The 19457-nt window shown below is 46.5% G+C and overlaps 1 protein-coding gene across 5 annotated transcripts in view; it reads left to right on the top strand.

The window, feature by feature from the left end:
* AXIN1 (axin 1) overlaps positions 1 to 19457 on the top strand; it is a 72728-nt gene that overhangs the window by 29588 nt on the left and 23683 nt on the right. For all 5 annotated transcript variants that reach the window (XM_037034509.1, XM_037034511.1, XM_037034510.1 and 2 more), the window contains one exon: positions 14521 to 14661. In XM_037034509.1, the coding sequence (XP_036890404.1) occupies positions 14521 to 14661 (141 nt within the window). The remainder of the gene's footprint in view (positions 1 to 14520; positions 14662 to 19457) is intronic.

The following is a 19457-nucleotide window of genomic DNA, read 5'->3' as shown; positions in this document are numbered from 1 at the left end:
GATAAGGGGACAGTCACCTACAAAGGAGTACCCATCAGACTGTCAGCGGATTTCTCAAAAGAGACCTTCCAGGCAAGAAGGGGCTGGAAAGAAGTATTCCAAGTCATGAAATCCAAAGACCTACAGCCAAGATTGCTTTATCCAGCAAAGCTTTCATTTAGAATGGAAGGACAGATAGAGTGCTTCTCAGATAAGGTCAAGTTCAAGGAGTTCATCATTACCAAGCCCTTATTATATGAAATGCTAAAGGGACTTATCTAAGAAAAAGAAGATGAAAAATATGAACAGTGAAAGGACAGCAAACACACAGCTATTAACAACCACACCTAAAACAAAAGCAAACCAAGAGGACAGCTAGATCAGGAGTGGGACCATAGAAATGAAGAACACATGGAGGGTTAGCAACAGGGGGGTGGGAGGAGGAGAAGGGGGGAGAAGGCACAGAAAATAGCATAGATGGTAGGTAGAAAATAGATAGGGGGGGAGGGCGAGAATAGCGGGGGAAATATAGAATCCAAAGAACTTGAGACACGTGGTTATAAACTAAGGGGGGGAGAATGGTGGGGGAGGGAGGGTGCGGGTGGAAGGGATTGAAGGGGGGGAATAGAACAACTGTAATGGTATAATCAATAAAATATATTTAAAAAATAAAAAAATAAAATAGGAGTCAGAAAAGTCTGTGGGGAGATGAATGATTGCTGGTGGGTATCCCAGGCTCTCTGGATGCTTCAGATGACCTCTGAGCAGTCAGGCTGGCTGCTCTGCTTCAGAGTGGTTGTGTCACTTGTCCCTCGGTGGCGCTCCTTTGATGTACGGTGTCGAAGGCCTGCTCTGGTCAGGTGCACAAGCAGAAACTGAAGTCAATGTTCCATGGGTTTATAAAACTCAGATGTTTTCCAGGGGACCCCCCCACCCCGTTCTCCCTCTTAACACTGCCTATTTGCCCTGCCAGAACTCACCATTCAGAAATAAATAATCTGTATAATTTGCGTATGTCTTTTTAGAATGTCTTTATGCATACACAAGTTAATGTGAACATATTCTTAAATTTTTAATACTTAACATTTTAAAGTAGAAATTTTCTATGAGAAATAGATGTGACCTAAAAAATTAAGTCGGTCTCGCAGAATATGGTATATGTTGAGTATAAACTCTAGATCTGTTTCTCATATATTCATTTTTCAGATATAAAGGTGATGTTACTAATAACTGTAAACAACTTTAGGATTTTTTAAAGATGTTATTTATTGTTAGAGAGAGGGGACAGAGAAAGAGGGAGAGAAACATCGATTGACTGTGTCTCCCATTCGGAGACGCAACCCAGGCATGTGCCCTGACCTGAAATGGAGCCTGCCACCTTTGGTTTGTGGGATGATGCCCAACCCACTGAGGCACACAAGTCAGGGCCATTTTTAGGATTTTTTTGTGTTACTTCTGTCCATTCAAGTATTTTTTAAAAAATTTTTAAAGAATGTATTGATTTGAGAGAGAGAGAACATCTACTTGTTCCACTTATTTCTGCATTCGTTGATTGCTTTCCATATGTGCCCTGACTAGAGATCGAACGCACAACCTCGCTGTATCAGGACTGTACTCCAACGAACTGAACTGCCAGCCAGGCCTTCATCCATATATCCTTGCCCTATGACAAAGGTGACTGGATGTATTACTGGCCAAGTTCACTGGGAAGGAGGGTGAATATAATGAATGAATACCAAACTCGGGGCTTTGGGGAATGTAGTGTCACCCAGCAAACACCACACCACACCACATAGCTGCAGCTCTACTGCCCTTAAGTGGAGCAGGGTACATGTACATGCCACAGGATGGAGGTGCTGTGCTCAGCATCCATCCAACTTTTTGGCAGGCTAAGCATTTAGACATGTTGAGCCTATGTCACTGACTCTTGCTGGGGTGGACAGAAAACAAAGGTCCGTAGGTGCACCTGTGCTGGAGCCCTCCTGACCCCCACCCTCAAGGCCACCTCTGCAGTCCGCAGTGTGGAAACAGCACTTTCGAGCAGGACCTCATGAGGCCTGGGGTGTGAGGCCAGCAGCAGAGACACACCTTGGTGGAGATCCCAAGGACAGAGGGAACGGGACTAAAGGAATGCCGTACTTGCGCCTTGGTTCTTTGAAATTCCATTTGCTTTGGAATATGTTTTATGATGTCACAGTAGAGCTGTGTTGGAGATGCCTTAAAGATAAAACATTTCCATGATGAACAAAAAGATTGGCACATAAACGCCACCCAGGCCATTTATTCTTCCGTTTCAGTTATTCCCATGCATTCTCCATGCGTATAAAATCTTTAACATAGATCCTGAGTAGTTCGACTTTTTCCTAAGGTGGTCATATTAAGTTCATTTGGATAAAGATAAACTCTTTTAAAAGGAAAAATACTTTTGAAACATTGTGAAAGAAAATGCAGCCTTGGCTGGTGTGGCTCAGTGGATTGAGTGCCATCCTGAGAACCAAATGGGTGCTCTTTTGATTCCCAGTCAGGGCACATGCCTGGGTTACAAGTCAGGTCCCTAGTGGGGGCTGCACGTGAGAGGCAACCACACATTGATGTTTCTCTTTCTCTCTTCCTCCCTCCCTTCCCCTCTCTCTAAAAATAAATACATAAAATCTTTAAAAAAGAGAGAAGATGCAGGTGCAGAAAAATCAAGTACCTCTTATAGAAACAAAATACCCAAAGATTTTCTGTTTCTCCCCTAGGTTTTCTCTCTGCACTAAGACTTAGAGTCAAGGAAACCAGACATGAATTCCCTGTGGGGGTCAGGGCTGCCGCACAAACTTAGCTTAGAGGGAACCTCTTGAGAATTATCTGATGATGTTAATAAGTAAAGAGGGTGACTTAAAGCTTGGAATAGTGACTTCTGAATTGCTTCAAGGGAACAAGTCATACTGTTTTATGAACAGAATTTTAACCTTGATGAAATTCATAATTATACATTTTTAAAAAATTTAAGCCACGTTTTTCAGAAGTTGCTATTTTGGTCTTATAGTTTCCAAAGTGAGAACTGGTCTTCTGACTAGAGTTTTGTGGAATGTTGGAATGTGATCCTAAGCCTCTTACATTTTGTTTTGGGTTATTGACGGATTCTGGCCTGTGTTAAAAAGATTGCAAGTCTGACACACGATCTGCTGTTTTGAAGTCAGCAAGGACTCAGGTCTAGAGTCTCCTGTGCTTCTCTTGTTCGTGTCGGAAAGACCTCAGAGGGGTAGGTGCACATAACCTCTCAGTAATTACTCTAAACTGCCTGCAACTTGTTTGGAATTGCCACTTTAAAAAATGTATTGCTACTGTGGTTATTTGAGTTTATGAAATATGATTGGCACTGGTAAATTCCTTGGAGCTTTGATTTGAGGTATCAAGGCTGGAATGAGGGTCCGGGGTCTCTAGGGGAGGGCATTGCCATGTGCAGGCTGATGTCCAGTTGCAGTGAAGGCAGTTCACTAAAAATGTATGATGGCATATTCTTTAAAATTTTTTTCCCACACTTTTTAACTACTACCACATACGAAGTCTGTCCAGAAGGTATCCAGCCATGTAATAAGGAAAACAGAGACATTTATTGAAGAAGAGCTAAGACACAAGAAACATTGTACAGAGGACAATGACTCCTTAGTCCCCTTCAAAATAGGCACCCTGGGACCCCACACAGTTCTCCCAATTGCCATCAGCTGCCTCATTGTATTTTCCTGAATCTCATCAATGATCTGAAATCCATTCCCTTTCAACGGTGATTTTAGTTTTGGAAAAACCAGAAGTCACAGGGTGCCAAAATCTGCGTTGTAGCGGGGCCGAGTCACCTGGGTGATTTGATGTTTTGCAAAAAAGCTCTGCATGAGACATGGTGCATGAGCAGGCACATTGCCATAATGAAGCTGCCAATCACCAGTTACCCACAGCTGTGGCCTTCTGAATCATCCGAATAGTTTCAAGCTTAACACAAAATTTGATGCAGATTCATTGCTCTACTTGCTCAGTCATTTTGAATGTGATGGCCACACAGTACACATGCTCACTCAACAGCATCTCCCGCTCCCACCGACTAGTACAGTGAAGTTGTCCTTGTTGACACGTGCATTCCAGGCCATTCTCCCTGGCTGCTAGGTTACATTGGTGTCATGCAAATCATTCTCATTATATTATCAATGGCTGGACTTTTTCCGGACAGACCTGGTAAAGTAAGTAGCTCTTCATCAGATCTATGTGAACCTAAAAATCTGATGTGAAACAGTTGTGCAAGTCCGGGCCCTGAAGAAACTTCTGACATTTAAGAAACTGGTGGTGAGCAGGGTAAAGCTGACTTAAATGTGCAGTGTTTGCTGAGTAGAGAGGAACAGGACCTCTGGTTTTGTTACCTCACCATGTCTGAACTCTAGCTACTAAGTTCCATAGGTGACTTCTGTATAGTACTTTATAATTTTCAAAGTGGTCTTTATATATTGTTCCATACATTTCAATAACTGCTCTACAGGGATGACAAACACATTGTTGTCAATCATACAGGCATACCTCGGAGATGTGGGTTCAGCTCCAGGCCACTGCAATAAAACAAATATCGTGATAAAGTAACAAATTTTTTGGCTTCCCAGTGCATATATAGGTTCTGTTTACACTGTTGTCTGTTAAGTGTGCAACAGCATTATGTCTAAAAAGGTACATACTTTAAAAAAAAATCTTTACCCAAGGACATATTCACTGATTTAAAGACAGAGGAAGGGAGAAAGAGAAACATTGCTGTGAGAGATAAACATCTATTAGCTTCTCCTCTGCCCCCACCCCAATGAGCCCCCACCAGGGATCGAACCTGCAACATAGGTACGTGCTCTGACCAGGGATTGAACTCACAACCTTTTAGTGCATGGGACAATGCTCCAATCAACTGAGCTACCTGGCCAGGGAAAAAATGTACATATCTTAATTAAAAATACTTCGTTGCTAAAAAAAAAAATGTGAACCATTATTAAGCCTCAATGAGTCATCTTTTTCTGGTGGAGGGTCTTACATTCAATTTGTAAAAAATGCAGTATCTGTGAAGCACAAAACAGCAAAGCACGACGAAACAAGGTGCCTGTATAGAAAATACACCGGTGCAGGGAAACTACAGAATCAGGTAAGCAGAACCATGACCTGCTCTCCCACTGCTCATGGTTAGCACTATTTTATCTAGATCCTTCAGGTGTCTTCTTGGCACGAATGTAATCTTTTTCCTCTGTGAAAATGGGATCCTAATCCAGAACATGTATCTTCAACAGTGATTTTAAAGTGTTACTAACTTGAGTATTATAGCTACCTGTGGGGGTTATGGTGAAGAAAAAGTGACACCAGGCGGGACCCACTCTGTGCTTTCTCTTGTGTGACTGTCGTACCAGCTGTAGTGAGCCTTCCAATTGTGAGTTTGGGCTCCCCTGAGTAGGATGTTTTTCTGGCTAGAGTTTATAATCTGGGTTGTTAGCATTTGTATCAACTCTCACAGAAAGTTAGTTTGAATTGTGGGATTTAACTGCCACCTGCAGCCTCTGCCACCCAGTTCTTCTCCCACTTGATGTGAGGGACACTGCCCAGACCGGACTGCACCGTGGCCAGTCTGCGCTTCGTGTGTGCTGTTCCTGAAGACTCTTGGAACCCTTATGAAGAAGTGACTGTTTTTCCCCCACTTTGCAAGAAAGGAACGGTGACTTGCCCAAGGTCAGTAGCTGGCAAGTGGTGGTCCCGAGAGCCTCTCTAGAGCCAGGGTTCTCTGCTGTCCATTTCTGGAGGGGGCAGCCGTGGATGACCACCCAGCCTGTGCCTGTTCCACTGAACACACATCCTCTGGTCTTACTGTTTGATTTTGATCATCGTTGGCCTTTGATGTGTTGTGCAATTTAGAGCTCATTCACAGTGGTGGGCGGGGTGCTCCAACTGTATAATAAAAACAAATACAAAGCCTGCAGGAGTGTGAAACCACGAGGTGACCTCATGGCACAGGTGACTGATGGCTGAACAGGAAGCATGCACCTGGTACAGCCAGGCGACTCATTTTCTCAGCCTTTCATCTCCCATCCTGAGTGATCTCTGAGCTTTATCATAGAGGCAGTAAGTGCTCTGTGGTTCCTGTTCAGCTGCTGCTATCACCTGTTCCTGCCCCCAGCAGTGACCCCAGGTGTCTGTTATCTAAGTAGAACTTACAGGAGATATATTAGGAAGGGGCTTCATGGAGGGGCTATTTATTAACCTTGGCTGATCATTTGCATAAAGGCCAAATTCCTGATTTTGTATGGAGGACATAAAATAGAGATATAAAAATAACTGACATTGTGGATTGAGTGCAAGCCTGCGAACCACCCGATCGCGGTTCGATTCCCAGTCAGGGCACATGCCTAGGTTGCAGGCCAGTTCCCAGCGGGGGACTCATGAGAGGCAACCATACATTGATGTTTCTGTCCTTCTCTCCTTCCCTTCCCCTCTAAAGATAAATAAATAAAATCTTTAAAAAAATAGCTGACATTGGCTTGATTTCTATTGTATTTTTTAGTATAAACTTTTTGACCTTTGCATGCAAAGGTAAGTTATTTATTTTGTATGTGATAGTGTTTGTTTGTGAACATGGGCAACATGCACCTAAATCATCACTAGTGCTAAAACAAAACAGAAAAACAGAAGTGCATCTTATTGGTGGGTCAGTACCTTGCATTTTGTACCGAGGCTAATTGGAAAAGAAATGTTCATCCTGACCACCTGGTACCTTTGTCTCGGTCGTTTCTTTGTGGTTTTGAAGACTGCACTGTGAGAAGACAGAGGTCTAGGAGGGAACTGCGTTGTTGGGAAGCAGGTTCCCCTCTCTTCTTCCTGAGCGTCAGGCTGTGGATAGCAGCATTCGGAAGGCTGGTGGTGTCTCTCTGAGTGATGACTACTTGCTCAGTGGCAGCTACCTGAGGGCTGTAGAAAGAGATCTGGTCTGGAAGCCCTGCACCCAGATTTGGGTCTGGACCCCAACACCCTCCTGTGAGAGAGCAATGGAGTGGGTGGGTGCTGGTCCCACCAGTGTGAAGTACTGTCATTGTGGGAACTGTGTACCCTTCAACTCCAGGGACAACTCAGGTGGCTGTTGCCAGGTGGGTTGAGGAACAAGCCTCCGTTCCATGGAACACCTGCTGGCACAGAAGGGATGACTACTGGTACAAACAGTAGCCTTCATGGATCTCAGATTCCATGTGCTAAGTAAGAGAACCCTGGCAAAAGGGAGCATGTACTCCCTGTGTGGTGCCATTTATACAGGATTCTAAAACACTCAAACTTCTAGTGGCAGTGGTGGGTGTGGAGAGGGACTGGACAGAGGGATTACAAAGGTGTACAGGGAAATTTTGTGGAGTGATGAATGCATTCATTATCTTGGTCTTGGTGATGGTTTCGTGACTGTAGACACACGTCGACACTTCTGCAAAGCAGTGTATATGCCTTCATCTAGGGAATTTAGGCTTTGAAGGTCAAAGGGTATAGCAGTGTTTGTTTCACTAAAGGCTTGGACAGAACCCAGCTCTCTGCTTCCATGGGTTGGTGAGAGGTGTAGGCTTCTGTGCATGAGGGCTGCCAGTCAGGTCTCAGTGTGGACCAGGCTCTGATGCAAAATGGTGTCCTTGGAAGGTGATTTTGGTAGGAGATGGTTGGTAACACACAGTATTGTTCTTGCTTACATATCCGCTGGCAGCTGTCTTTGTGGGTTCAGATTGATGACAGTTGTGCAGGGTCTGAGCTCACTGGGATGCCCCTTCCCCTCAACGGATATTGTTGACAAGTTAGTCTGGAATTTGCTTGTCATTACGTAGCCATGTGGTCCCTACAGACCGCACCAGATGACTGCCTGCTAAGTGGTCCCTCCAGTGAGTGCTTGTTTCCTGAGCTCCTTCCCACCCTCCTCCCCGGGAGGCTCAAACAGGAAGGTATACTCGATGTCACCAGAGTCTGCGATGAGGTGGCCGTGCACTAGTGCTGATTGTAACATGATCAAGAACCACGCTCTGACACTTGGCCACAGAGGCTTCTGAGCTGGGCAGCGCATCCTGGGCTTGTTGAATCTGGCCTCTGTGGGCTGTTGCACACTCAGGTTCTTTGGTCTGTGCCAGCGTTCAGCCCTCTCGCATAGTTTATGCCTGTTTCACCCTTGTCCCCAGGGTGCTGACGGCTGTGTGCCCTCTCTTCTGTGATACAGGACAACATACACAGAGTTCAAGCCACACTCCTTGGTTTCCCTTTCTGGGAGCCAGTGGTGGTGTCCTAGGTTTCTGTCTGCCCAGTGACTGTCCCCTGCCCTTCCGGTGTCAGAGCCCTTCCCTCGACACCCAGGTGTGGAAGAGGGTGCTGTGGTGGGAACATGGCGAAGCCCGGTTCCCTAAGGTGTGGGCTCTAGGCTAGGACAGGAGCAAGTCTGAGAGAATGACACCAATACTTAGGAAGGGGCAGGCCCTGGGCCTGTCAGGTCTCCCCAAACTCACCCACCTGCCTTCTGTGGCAGACCCCGTTCTGCTTGTGTTGCTTGGAGGGGATTTTTCACGTCTTGCTGGCAGCAGGGAACCGGTCCTTGTTAATGCTTGCTCTACGCCAGAAAGCTGAAAGGTTTCACCAGGCGCAGCAGTTCTGCATCCAGATTTGCATCTTTGACCTGACGAGGGGTCTCTGAGACCAAGATGGATGGAGATGCATGATGAGGACTCCTGAGGAGCAGAAATGTTGTGAGGGGGGCACAGAGGGCTGGGAAATACGTGGGGTGTGCCTAGAGGATGGGTGGCTAGGTGAAGAGCTGAGGTGATGGTGGGGCTCAGTCAGAGACAAGCTGAAAACCAGGCCACTTGGTGGGATCCCAACCTGAGAGTGGGCCGTACCTTCCAGCTTGCCTCCTTGAGTTCTGAACCTTTTCCCTGACCGGGGCTGTCATTCCTTCCTGCTTGGTTAGGGACACAAGGTCTTCAGTCAGGTTGGAGATAGATAGTTCCAGCGCTTCTCAGCAAGAGGCTTGCCTTGAATCGCCCGGTAGAATCCCATCCCACCTGTGGAGGTGGTAGGAACCCAAAATACAGTGGGCTTCCGAGAGCCTGCACGCCAGCCTGGAGTCTCGCAGGTTGTATGGCACTGGGTCATACACACGTGCTGTGGGGAAGAAAGTGTCACCCTAGGCTGGCTCTTCAGAGAGATTGTGCACACGGTGTCTGGCCCTCCATCCAGTATAACCAGATACTGAGTGAAAAGTAATTAGGCCTCAAGGATTCAAAACAAAGGGATAAAAAGTGAGAGGGAGGAAACCGTGGGGATGTAGATGATGCAGTTAACAGATATCCGCTTGGTAAAAATCTATTGGGTCCAGGGAGGGAGTACTGGCTGAGCTGGGACCCCGTGCTGCAGAGCAAGGAAGTGTTCCCAGACATATGGGGCTGTGATTGGGTGTGAGCAGCAGTGGAAGGAATGGACTATAATCTACTGGATAAATGAAAATCTGAGGTCTACACTGATATAAATCAATGCGGTGGAGTAAAGTCTTCCTTACAGTAGAACGCCAACTAATAAATACAGCTCAAATGATGGCATTAGAAAATCACTGGGTGTTTAAATAGAGTATGTACATAATCTCAAAGTCTCTCCTCATGAATTGCGTATTGATTACAAAGGAAAACTAGTAAGTTAAGAGTGGAAAAACTTGGCAGGCACTTGGTTTGCTGCCAGTGTGGGACCAACCAACGTGATGTTCTTCTGGATGTGACAAAGCATCACGTCTCTCGTGTGTCTGCCAAAAGTGCCCGGCATCGATCTCACAGCCAGGAAACAACAAGATGCCCAACAGAACAACCGGCCTGGACTCATGAGAACTTCGTGCTCAAGAGGGGTGAAGACTGAGGATCTGCCCTGGTTAAAGAAGACGCAAGACACCTGATATTCAGTGTACGTTGATGGCCTGGATCTTGGGAAATAAAAATAGCTCTAAAGGCAATACTGGGATAGTGGAGGAGGTCTGAATTTGGCCTTTGGATTAGTGACTGGTGTTGTGTGGGTTGAACTGCCTGCTGCCCTTGGCCTGTGGTGAGAGCAGAGCCACTGTGAGTTACAGGTGAGGGAGTGATACCTCGCCCTAGCACGGAGGAGAGGGGAGGAGCTGTCAGCCAGTCTCAGAGTCTGCCTCCCGCGTCCACAGAGGGGCAGGCAGGCGGGGCTGGCACCTCATCACCTTGTAGGAAGCGAAAGGTGTAGAAGCTGACAAATGACATTTTCAGAGTGCCTGGGTGTGTACAAATCTCTTAGATCCTGCTTTCAGTTCTTTTGGATACAAACCAAAAAGTGAGATTACCGATTCATACTGTAATTGTTTTAATTTTTAGCGACTGCTATACTGTGTTCCATAGTGACTGCATCATTTTATATTCCTACCAGCAGTGCACAGGTTTCCATAGAAATTGAAAATAACCACCAACCTAGAATTCCAACCTAATGAAAATTTCCTTTAAGAATGAAGGGGAAGTACAGTTTCAGACCGACCAACATTGAGAAAGTTCTCATCAGCAGCCCCTTACTAAAGGAGGTGCCTACAGATGTTCTCCAGGCAGAAGGAAAATGCTCTCGGGTAGAAACTCCTGGACATAACGGGGAAAGGACAAATGTGTGGATAACTCTAGGTGACTCTCAATGGGTAAAACAATACTGATAATGTCTTGTGGGGTTTAAGAAATATATACAGGTAAATACAGGATACCAGGGAGCACATCAGCACATCAGGGGTGGGGAGAGGTGGACGGAGGGAGTTCTGACCTGTGCTGCCTGGGAAGAGGTAAATGCACATAATTGGACTTCGGTACGTCAAGGCTCCCTGTTGTGATCTTTACGGGAATCATTCTCTGAGTAGTAAAAGGGCTAGTTTATTAGAGGGAGGAGATAGAACATGGAAAATACTCAAATAGAGGGCAAGAAAGAATAAAAGAAAATAGAACAGATGCGACAAACAAAGCGAGATGGCAGCCCCACTCTCTGTAATCACACACTGAATGCAGCAGGACTGAGCGTTCAATTAAATGAAAAAGCTCTCAAACTGGATCTTAACAAAGACAGGAAAGTAAGAGACTATAGGAAGGTGAGATGTGAAAAGATGAAAGACGAAAGTCCTGTGAACAGCAGCTGGAGAGCAGTCAACGCAGGCAGGACGAGGGCCAGGGGGCATGTTTGTGTGGGTCCCAGCAGGTTTATTCTGAGAGCTCCAGAGGAGGTAGACGTTTCCCTGGGTGCACCACTTGGGCTGTCACCCATATTTGCTGTGCCCTATTAATGCAGGAGTTTGCATCTACTCACTAGCACACGTGTGCATATGCACGCACAAGCACACGCACACCCTCCTGCCTCTGGTCCTGGAGTCCCCACGTGACATTTCCTCTCGCACGTCACTGGTCAGAGTTTTCTGTGTCACATCAGCCTGCAGTGAAGGCCCAGCGGCCCCACTTTCCATGGCAGGAGGTGAGCGCTAACTTGTCCCAAGAGCCAGCTTCACATTTAAAAGGCAAACAGGTGACGGTAGCGCTTCTTCCTTTCTCTTCTCTCTTCCCTTTGTTCTCTGAACTTTGAATGCATGTATATAGTGGAGTTTGCTCTGCACTGGAGGTGACAGAAAATTAAGAATCTGTTTTCCCTGATTATCAACTTAAAGATGAATTTTTTCTGTGTGTGTGAAAGACATGTCTGGGAGCTGTCAGAGGAGGAAGGCAGACAGACTTGGACACATCAAGGTCTGAGGCTTGGTCCTGTCTGGCGCGGTTCCTGCCCCGTGGCGGGAGGTGAAGGTGGGTGCGTGCAGGTGTGCAGGGCGCTTCAGTGTGATCTGTGGGCTTGTGCTTCCACAAAGTAAGTGCTGGGACACCTTTTTCTCTTTAATTTGAGTTCTTTTTTGTTTGTTTAACCAAATGGGTGTTCATAAAAAGTTACCAAAATTTAATATCCCTTAAATGTAAAAAGGAATTGAAAAAGTTTAGCAGGTATTCTATGATTTGAATTTCAGTACAGTGGCTGTTAGGTGACAGTATTGGTGGTTTTAATTTTTTATGTGCCAGAAGAGTAACTGTTATTTTAAAAATAATAGTTTTGATACTTAAAGCAAAGAAGGTGACATTGCACACTCCTGTCATTTTGTCTGCTCCGTGTCAGATACAATCTAGACAAGGAGGTGTAAACAGAAGACCCAGGGACAGACTGACCTTATCTCTGAAGATGTCCTTGTCCTTCCTGTCATGGTCCTTCCTTTGGCCATGACATGTTCCTCAAGCCTTCGTAACCCTGCCTCTGCCCTCTTTGGGCCGGAACATGTTAGTGACCTCCAAGGACACTCTCAGGGTGCACTGGGTGGGTCAGAAATACTTTGTGTGATGTTGGACAGTGACTGACCCCCTGGGGGTGGTTTCCCCTTTGTGGTGCCAGAATGATGAGCCCCTGCTTCCTGAGCTGGTGGGTAAGTTACATGACTGAGTTACTGTCCACTGCTGTGACCTCAGAGGCTGATAGGAGGATTACTGACCATGGTCAGCACCGTTTTGGTGTTTGTGGCCTCAGGTACTGCTCTTGCCAAGGCCCACAGGGAAGATGGGCCCTCCTTTGAGGGCCTGCCTTCCAGCCCCACTGTCTGGGGCAGTCCAGCCCCACATGGCCTGTGTGACAGGTGTCCAAGATACCAAAATGCCTTGTCCTGCAGTCAAGTTAGAGCACCTTTTTCTGGGTATGTGCACGCCATGAAACGGGGCTTCCAGAAGGTTCTACTCATCAGGCAGTAGTTATCCACCTGACAGATTGTTTCTGCCAGCTTAGAAACAATCTGGTGTCTCCTTTCTACACTGAGGACACTGAAGTCCAAAGGACAAGGTGACTTGTTCCAGGTCCCAGCAGTCAGTGTGGGCTGCCATTCACCAGCACAGCAAGTGCTCCAGTACAGTCAGCAGCATACTCACTTCCACTCAGAAGTGCGGCTGGGGCTGTGGGGACTGTGACTGGGGCCCAGGGTGCACATCACTGCGCATTCAGCACGAGAACCCCAGCCTCCTGCACAGACATCGGGGCCTTTGGAGAACCTTAGTCCTTTCCCACTTCAGCCCCATCAGGAAGAGCTGGTATGTAGATATAGATTAGTGGGACAGCATAGACACCGGAATAGATGTACATGTGACCAAAGTTCGGATATGATGCAGAGAAAGATTCAGCACCTAGTGCTAGTAACTGGCTTTCCATTTTGGTACAAGAAAGTGAGGTAGATTTTACATGCACATACATTTCAGATAAATATCAAAGTTTTAAAAAACTCCTGAATGATTTGAAGGTAAATAGAAGAATATATTTTAAATCTTGGAATGAGGAAGACCTACCTATGTAAGATAGAAAAAGTTCTATGAAGGAAGAGGTTGCAAATCTGATTTCATAGAAATAAAAGACTTTTATGACCACAATCAACATGAAGAAAGTTTTTTTAAAAAAGGAGCATTTAGGGAGAACATTTTTTTGCATATGTAGCTAGAGGTTAATAGTAACAGCACAATGGAAAATGGACAAAAGGCGTGAATAGGTAACTTAGAGGGAGGAATTTGAATGACACCAAAACCTGCTGGCCTGACTGTTAGGGAAATGAAAACTAAAGTAAAGTGTTATTTTCTGGCTGATCACATGGCCAGTGGAGGTGAATCCCACTTAGGAAGCGGCTGCTCCTGGTAGGAAGTGACTAGAGGGCAGCAAGAAGCCTGTGTTAAACCCTCAGGTACCTTCCCCTGCTGTCCCCTATGTTTCAGCCTGTGGCAGTGCTCAGACCTGTACGCAGGAGTCCTGACTGGCTCTGTGACCCCCTTGAAGGGGTCGTGGCCTGCTGTCATCGGGCTCTCATGAGAACCACACAAAGTAGTGGGCGCCAGGGTTGATGCTGCCACTGCAACACCCGGGAGGTTGGTGTGCTTTGCAGCAAATAAGTCTGCTCGTTAGAAGGAGGAAGAACAGCCCTGGCTGGTGTGGCTCGGTGAGTTGAGCGCGGGCCTAGGAGCCAAAGGGTCACCAGTTAGTTTGCCAGTTGGGGCACATGCCTGGGTTGCAGGCCAGGTCAGGCCCCCAGTGAGGGTGCCTGAGAGGCAACCCCACATTGATGTTTCTCTCCCTCTCATTCTCCTTCCCTTCCTTCCCCTCTCTCTAAAAATAAATACATAAAATATTCTAAAAAAAGAAGAAGAGGAGCAGAACAGCCATGTCCTATTCTTAGTTACATGCATAAAACACACAAACCCAAATGATAACATATGTGTTCACTTACCTGTCCACCTTGATACAGAGGAAAGACCTGCGAGGTACCTTGGGCTTAACTGATCCCTCTGGGGAGGTGGGAGGCAGGATGAAGATACCAGCCCTTTCTGTTCTTTTTCTTGAATTGTTTCCACTTGTAGTTTATGTATAAGCATATCCATGTGATTCTGAGAACATGCGTGAATGCGAGAAGATGTTGGGCTGCTGCTGATGTCTGCTTCTTGTTTGCAGGTATGGATCCTGGCGGGAGCCTGTCAACCCCTACTACGTCAACTCTGGCTACGCCCTCGCTCCAGCCACCAGCACCAACGACAGTGAGCAGCAGAGCCTCTCCAGTGATGCAGACAGCCTGTCCCTCACTGACAGCAGTGTGTAAGTCCCCCCTGCCTGGGTGAGTGCAGCAGAGCACAGCAGCCTGTGCCAGTCCCAGCTGGGGCTTTGTCTTCATGGAAAGTGACTTCTGGCTCTCCCCGCAACTTGATGTTAGTGTAACTGACATATAGATGGACCAGCTGCGTTACAGGAAGTGTCGTTAAAAATTCTAATGTAAACTAGAGTTGAGTTTTGCATTAGTTGCTTCTCTGTGAGGCGGAGGCTACAGAACCTTTGGAAGAGGGAAAACCATAGGGTGACATTGAAACAAGTTCCAGGGCTGCCTGGTCTGGGGCACTTTGGTTATTATTTTCTCTTTGGTTTTTGTAGCCTGGGGTTCACGTTAAAGATCAGCACATGTGCCCTGATTGGTGTGGCTCAGTTGGTTGGAATGTTGTACCATTAGCTAAAAGGTTGCAGGTCCAATTCCTGGGTGGGGCACATGTGTAGGTTGCGGGTTCAGTCCCCAGTTGGAGTGTGTACAAGAGGTAGCCAATTGATGTTTCTCTCTCACATAGATGTTTCTCTCCTCCTCTCCCCTTCCTTCCCCTCTTTCTAAGATCAATAAGCATGTCCTCAGGTGAGGATGGATGGATAAATAAAATAAAGATCAGCGCTGGTTAAGCAGCCAAGGAAGGCATTTGCCTGCCCAGGTAGATGTGACCCTGGTACCATCCCTAAAAGGCTGCACTGCTGTGCAGGTAGATTTCTTGTTGACACTGTTCTGTACTTGTCAGTTTTTTTAATTTAGAAATTATTATACAGTTGACAGTCCCTGTCATCTCACTGTGGGGAAACAGGGAGATGGGAGCAAGAGAGGAAGTTGGTGCAGCTGGTTCTGTGCTGGCCCAGTGCCCGGGTGTTGCAGAGACTGCAGCCGGAGCTTCACATGTCTGAGAGGCTTCAGTGACCATGTAAAAACACACTGAGCCCCCGTGTCCCTCAGTGGTGACAGAGGATCTTCCACGTCCTCTCCAGGGAAGCCCTCCCTTTGTGGAAAAGTACTTGTTTTCTGACACCTTCTCCTTTACTTTGGCAGGTGGCTTATTGGGATGCAAGTGCACGTTAGAAGCTTGATGGTGTCAAACACGGTCTTACTAGATCAGGGCATCGCCCATCCCACCCTCTGAGGTCATTGGGGGTCTTCACCTTTGCTGTCTGAGATGTCAGACTTGCCGGGCTTTTGATCCTTTTGCTGTTTACCATCTGACCAGCATGATGGGAAGCATCTGCTCAGGGTCAGCACCGGGGGTGGGGGCTGACTCCAGGGCATCCTCCAGCATCAGGGCCAGGAAGCCTTTGGCTGTGACACTGAGCAGATGTGAGCCCACTGACCACCTTCTTCAGGGTCCTTTCCCCACAAGACTGAGACTGCATAGGGGTATGTCCAGAGCTCCTAGCTAGGCTGGGACAGCAGCTATCAGCTGGTCACAGGGACGCTTCTTGCCCATCCTGAAAGCTGAGGAGTCATAGCCTTAAATAAGAAAGAAAAAAGTGCTACAAAACCCATGTTTTTGTAGGTGAACATGCTTTTAAATTGTGTACTACTTTTTATAGATTACACCTTCCATCTGCTTTTTTAAAAATTTCATTTGTAGCCCTGGCTGGTGTAGCTCAGTGGATTGAGCACGGGCCTACGAACCACACGATCGCAGTTCGATTCCCGGTCAGGGCACATGCCTGGGTTGCAGGCCAGTTCCCAGCAGGGGACTCTCGAGAGGCAACCATACATTGATACTTCTCTACTTCTCTCCTTCCCTTCCCCTCTAAAGATAAAGAAATAAAATCTTTTTAAAAAATCTCATTGTAAACATTCTTAAATATTTTGTTGATCCAGCCTCTTACAAATCTCAAAACCAATCATAGTACTAGTTGAAATTCAGTCAATATTTGTTAGATTACTGTTTGGACAATTGGACTTCCAGTCAAGGTGGCAGTATAGGTAGACATGGGTTGCCTCCTCAAGAAGCACATCCAAATTTCAACTAATATACAGAACAACCATTACTCAGAACTGACAAACCAAGTTCAATGGAAGTCTGATAACAATGGAATTTAAAGGAACCACATCCATCCAGACTGGTAGTAGGAGGGGCACAGGTACAAAATAAGCTGGTCCCACACCCACGTGGATAAAAATTCGAGAGGAATATCTCAGGTGCAAGGAGTCCCAGACCCACACCAGGCCCCCAGTCCAGGGTTCCGGTGCCAGGAAGTTAAGTTCCCACAACTTTTGGCTGCAAAAATCAGGGGGCATTGAGTCAGTGGAATAAACTTCTGGATCCCCAATCAGTTCCTCCCCTTTTAAAAAAGATTTTATTTATTCATTTTTAGACAGATGAGAACAGAAGGAGAAAGAGAGGGAGAGAAATATCAGTGTGTGGTTGCCTCTCGAGCGCCCCATACTGGGGACCTGGCTCGCAGACTAGGCATGTGCCCTGACTGGGAATTGAACTAGAACCCTTTGGTTCTCAGCCTGGGCTCAATCCACCGAGCTATACTAGTCAGGGCTCTAAGTGGTTCCTCTTAAGGAACCCCCACATGGACTTACTCAGACTCACTCCCTCTGAGCTTCAGCACTGGGGAAGCAGCTTGAAAGGCACCATTGATATATAGGGAGAAACTGAAGTGTCTGGCATCAAGGTGATCAGAGGTCATGGTCCCTTTTCTGAGCCCTCCCTACACAGAGCCAGTAGGCTGGTGCCATATCTGAGACTTCATCAACCTGGCTAACACTGTTTGACCCACCCTGGAGATCCCTAGAGACTGTGCTCCACCCAACTTACAGGCCCACTCAAGGGGCTTCTCCATAAAAATGGCTGGTCCTGAATCCTATCAAACAAGCAACAGCTGGCTTCAGTGAGCCCTAGCAGCAGCCAGATTAGAGTCACAGCTTGGCTTTGCCTAGGAACCTCCAAGCCCAACACAAGTAGCAGCCAACTCAGACCGCTTTACAGCTCAAGCAGGGTGCCCTGGGCAAAAGAAAGGGCTGACCTTGGCCTGCACCACCCTGGAAACCCCAGGGTCAGTGCACCCAGTGGACAGCTACAGACAGCATCGGAGCACCGCCACCCTGCCCCTGCACAGCTGACCCTCCACAGACAGTGGAGGGTGGTGGTCAGTGGTCACAGCCGGTTCTTGCAGCTGACTGACCTGGATAAATCCCTCCCATTGATCTGCCCACAGCAGCCGAGGCTCAACTACAAGAGGAGGGTGTACCTAGGCCACATGAAGGGCCCACCTCAAGCTCCCAGCTTGGGTGATAGGGGAGGGACCACTGGACCCTACAGGACACCTACTACCTTAGGGCACACTACCAAGACTCGGAGTCAAAGCAGCTCTACCTAATACATAGAAACAAACACAGGGAGTCCGCCTAAATGAGGAGCCAAAGAAACATGGCCCGAATGGAAGAGCTGAACAAAGCTCCAGAAAAAGAGCTAAAGGAAATGGAGATGAGCAATCTATCAGATGCAGAGTTCAAAACACTGGTTATAAGGATGCTCAAGGAACTTAGTGAGGACCTCAGCAGCATAAAAAAGATTCATTCAGAAATGAACGATCCCCTAATTGAAATAAAGAACAATTTATAGGAAACAACAGTAGAGTGGATGAAGCCAAGAATCAAATCAATGATTTGAAACATAAGGAAGCAAAAAGCAACCAATCAGAGCAAGAAGAAAAAAGAATCCAAAAAAATGAGGATAGTATAAGCAGCCTCTGGGATAACTTCAAGCAAACCAACATTTGCATCATGGGGTACCAGTAGAAGAGAAGGAGCAAGAAATTGGAAATCGATTTGAAAAATAATAAAAGAAAACTCCCCTACTTGGTGAAGGAAATAGACATGCAAGTCCAGGGAGCACAGAGAGTCCCAAACAAGATGGATGCAAAGTGGCCCCCTCTAAAATATATCATAATTAAAATGCCAAAGGTTGAAGATAAAGAGAGAATCTGCCCTGGCTGGTGTGGCTCAGTGGATTGAGTTCTGTCCTGCAAACCAAAGGGTCATTCATTTGATTCCCAGTCAGGGCACGTGCCTAGGTTGTGGGCCAGGTCCCAAGTAGGGGGCCGCTGTTTCTCTCCCTCTATTTCTCCCCACCTTCCCTCTCTAAAAATAAAATGTTAAAAAATCATTAAAAAAAATTAAATAGAGTATCTTAAAAGCAGCAAGAGAAAAGAAGTTAGTTACCTACAGAGAAGTTCCCATAGGACTGTTAGCTGATTTCTTTTTTTAATATTTTTTATTTATCTTTAGAGGGGAAGGGAAGGAGAGAGGGAGAGAAATATCAATGTATGGTTGCCTCTTATGTGTCCCCTGCCGGGAACTGGCCCGAAACCCAGGCATGTGCCCTGACTGGGAATCGAACCGCGGCCATGTGGTTCACAGGCCCGCGCTCAATCCACTGAGCCACACCAGCCAGGGCTGTTAGCTGATTTCTCAAAAGAACTTTGCAGGGACTGGCAAGAAATATTCAAAGTCATGAAAAACAGGAATCTACAGCCAAGTCTGCTCTATCCAGCAAAGCTCTCATTTAGAATTGAAGGGTAGATAAAGAGCTTTTCAGATAAGAAAAAACTAAGGAGTTCATCATCACCAAGTCATTATTATATGAAATGTTAAAGGGACTTACTTAAGAAAAAGAAGATCAAAACTATGAACAATAAAATGGCAAAAATACAAATCTCTTGACAATTGGATCTAAAACACAAGAACAGAGACAGAATCATAGACACAGAGAGCCTTTTGATGGTTGCCAGGTGGGAGGGGGTGTGAGGGAATGGGAGAAGAGGGG

Source organism: Sturnira hondurensis, unplaced genomic scaffold, assembly GCF_014824575.4.
Source record: "Sturnira hondurensis isolate 20B ecotype Veracruz unplaced genomic scaffold, ASM1482457v3 Scaffold0022179, whole genome shotgun sequence".
Classification (NCBI taxonomy): domain Eukaryota; kingdom Metazoa; phylum Chordata; class Mammalia; order Chiroptera; family Phyllostomidae; genus Sturnira; species Sturnira hondurensis.
Note: the sequence above shows the minus strand (reverse complement) of the source record. Positions and strands in the feature narration are given on the sequence as shown.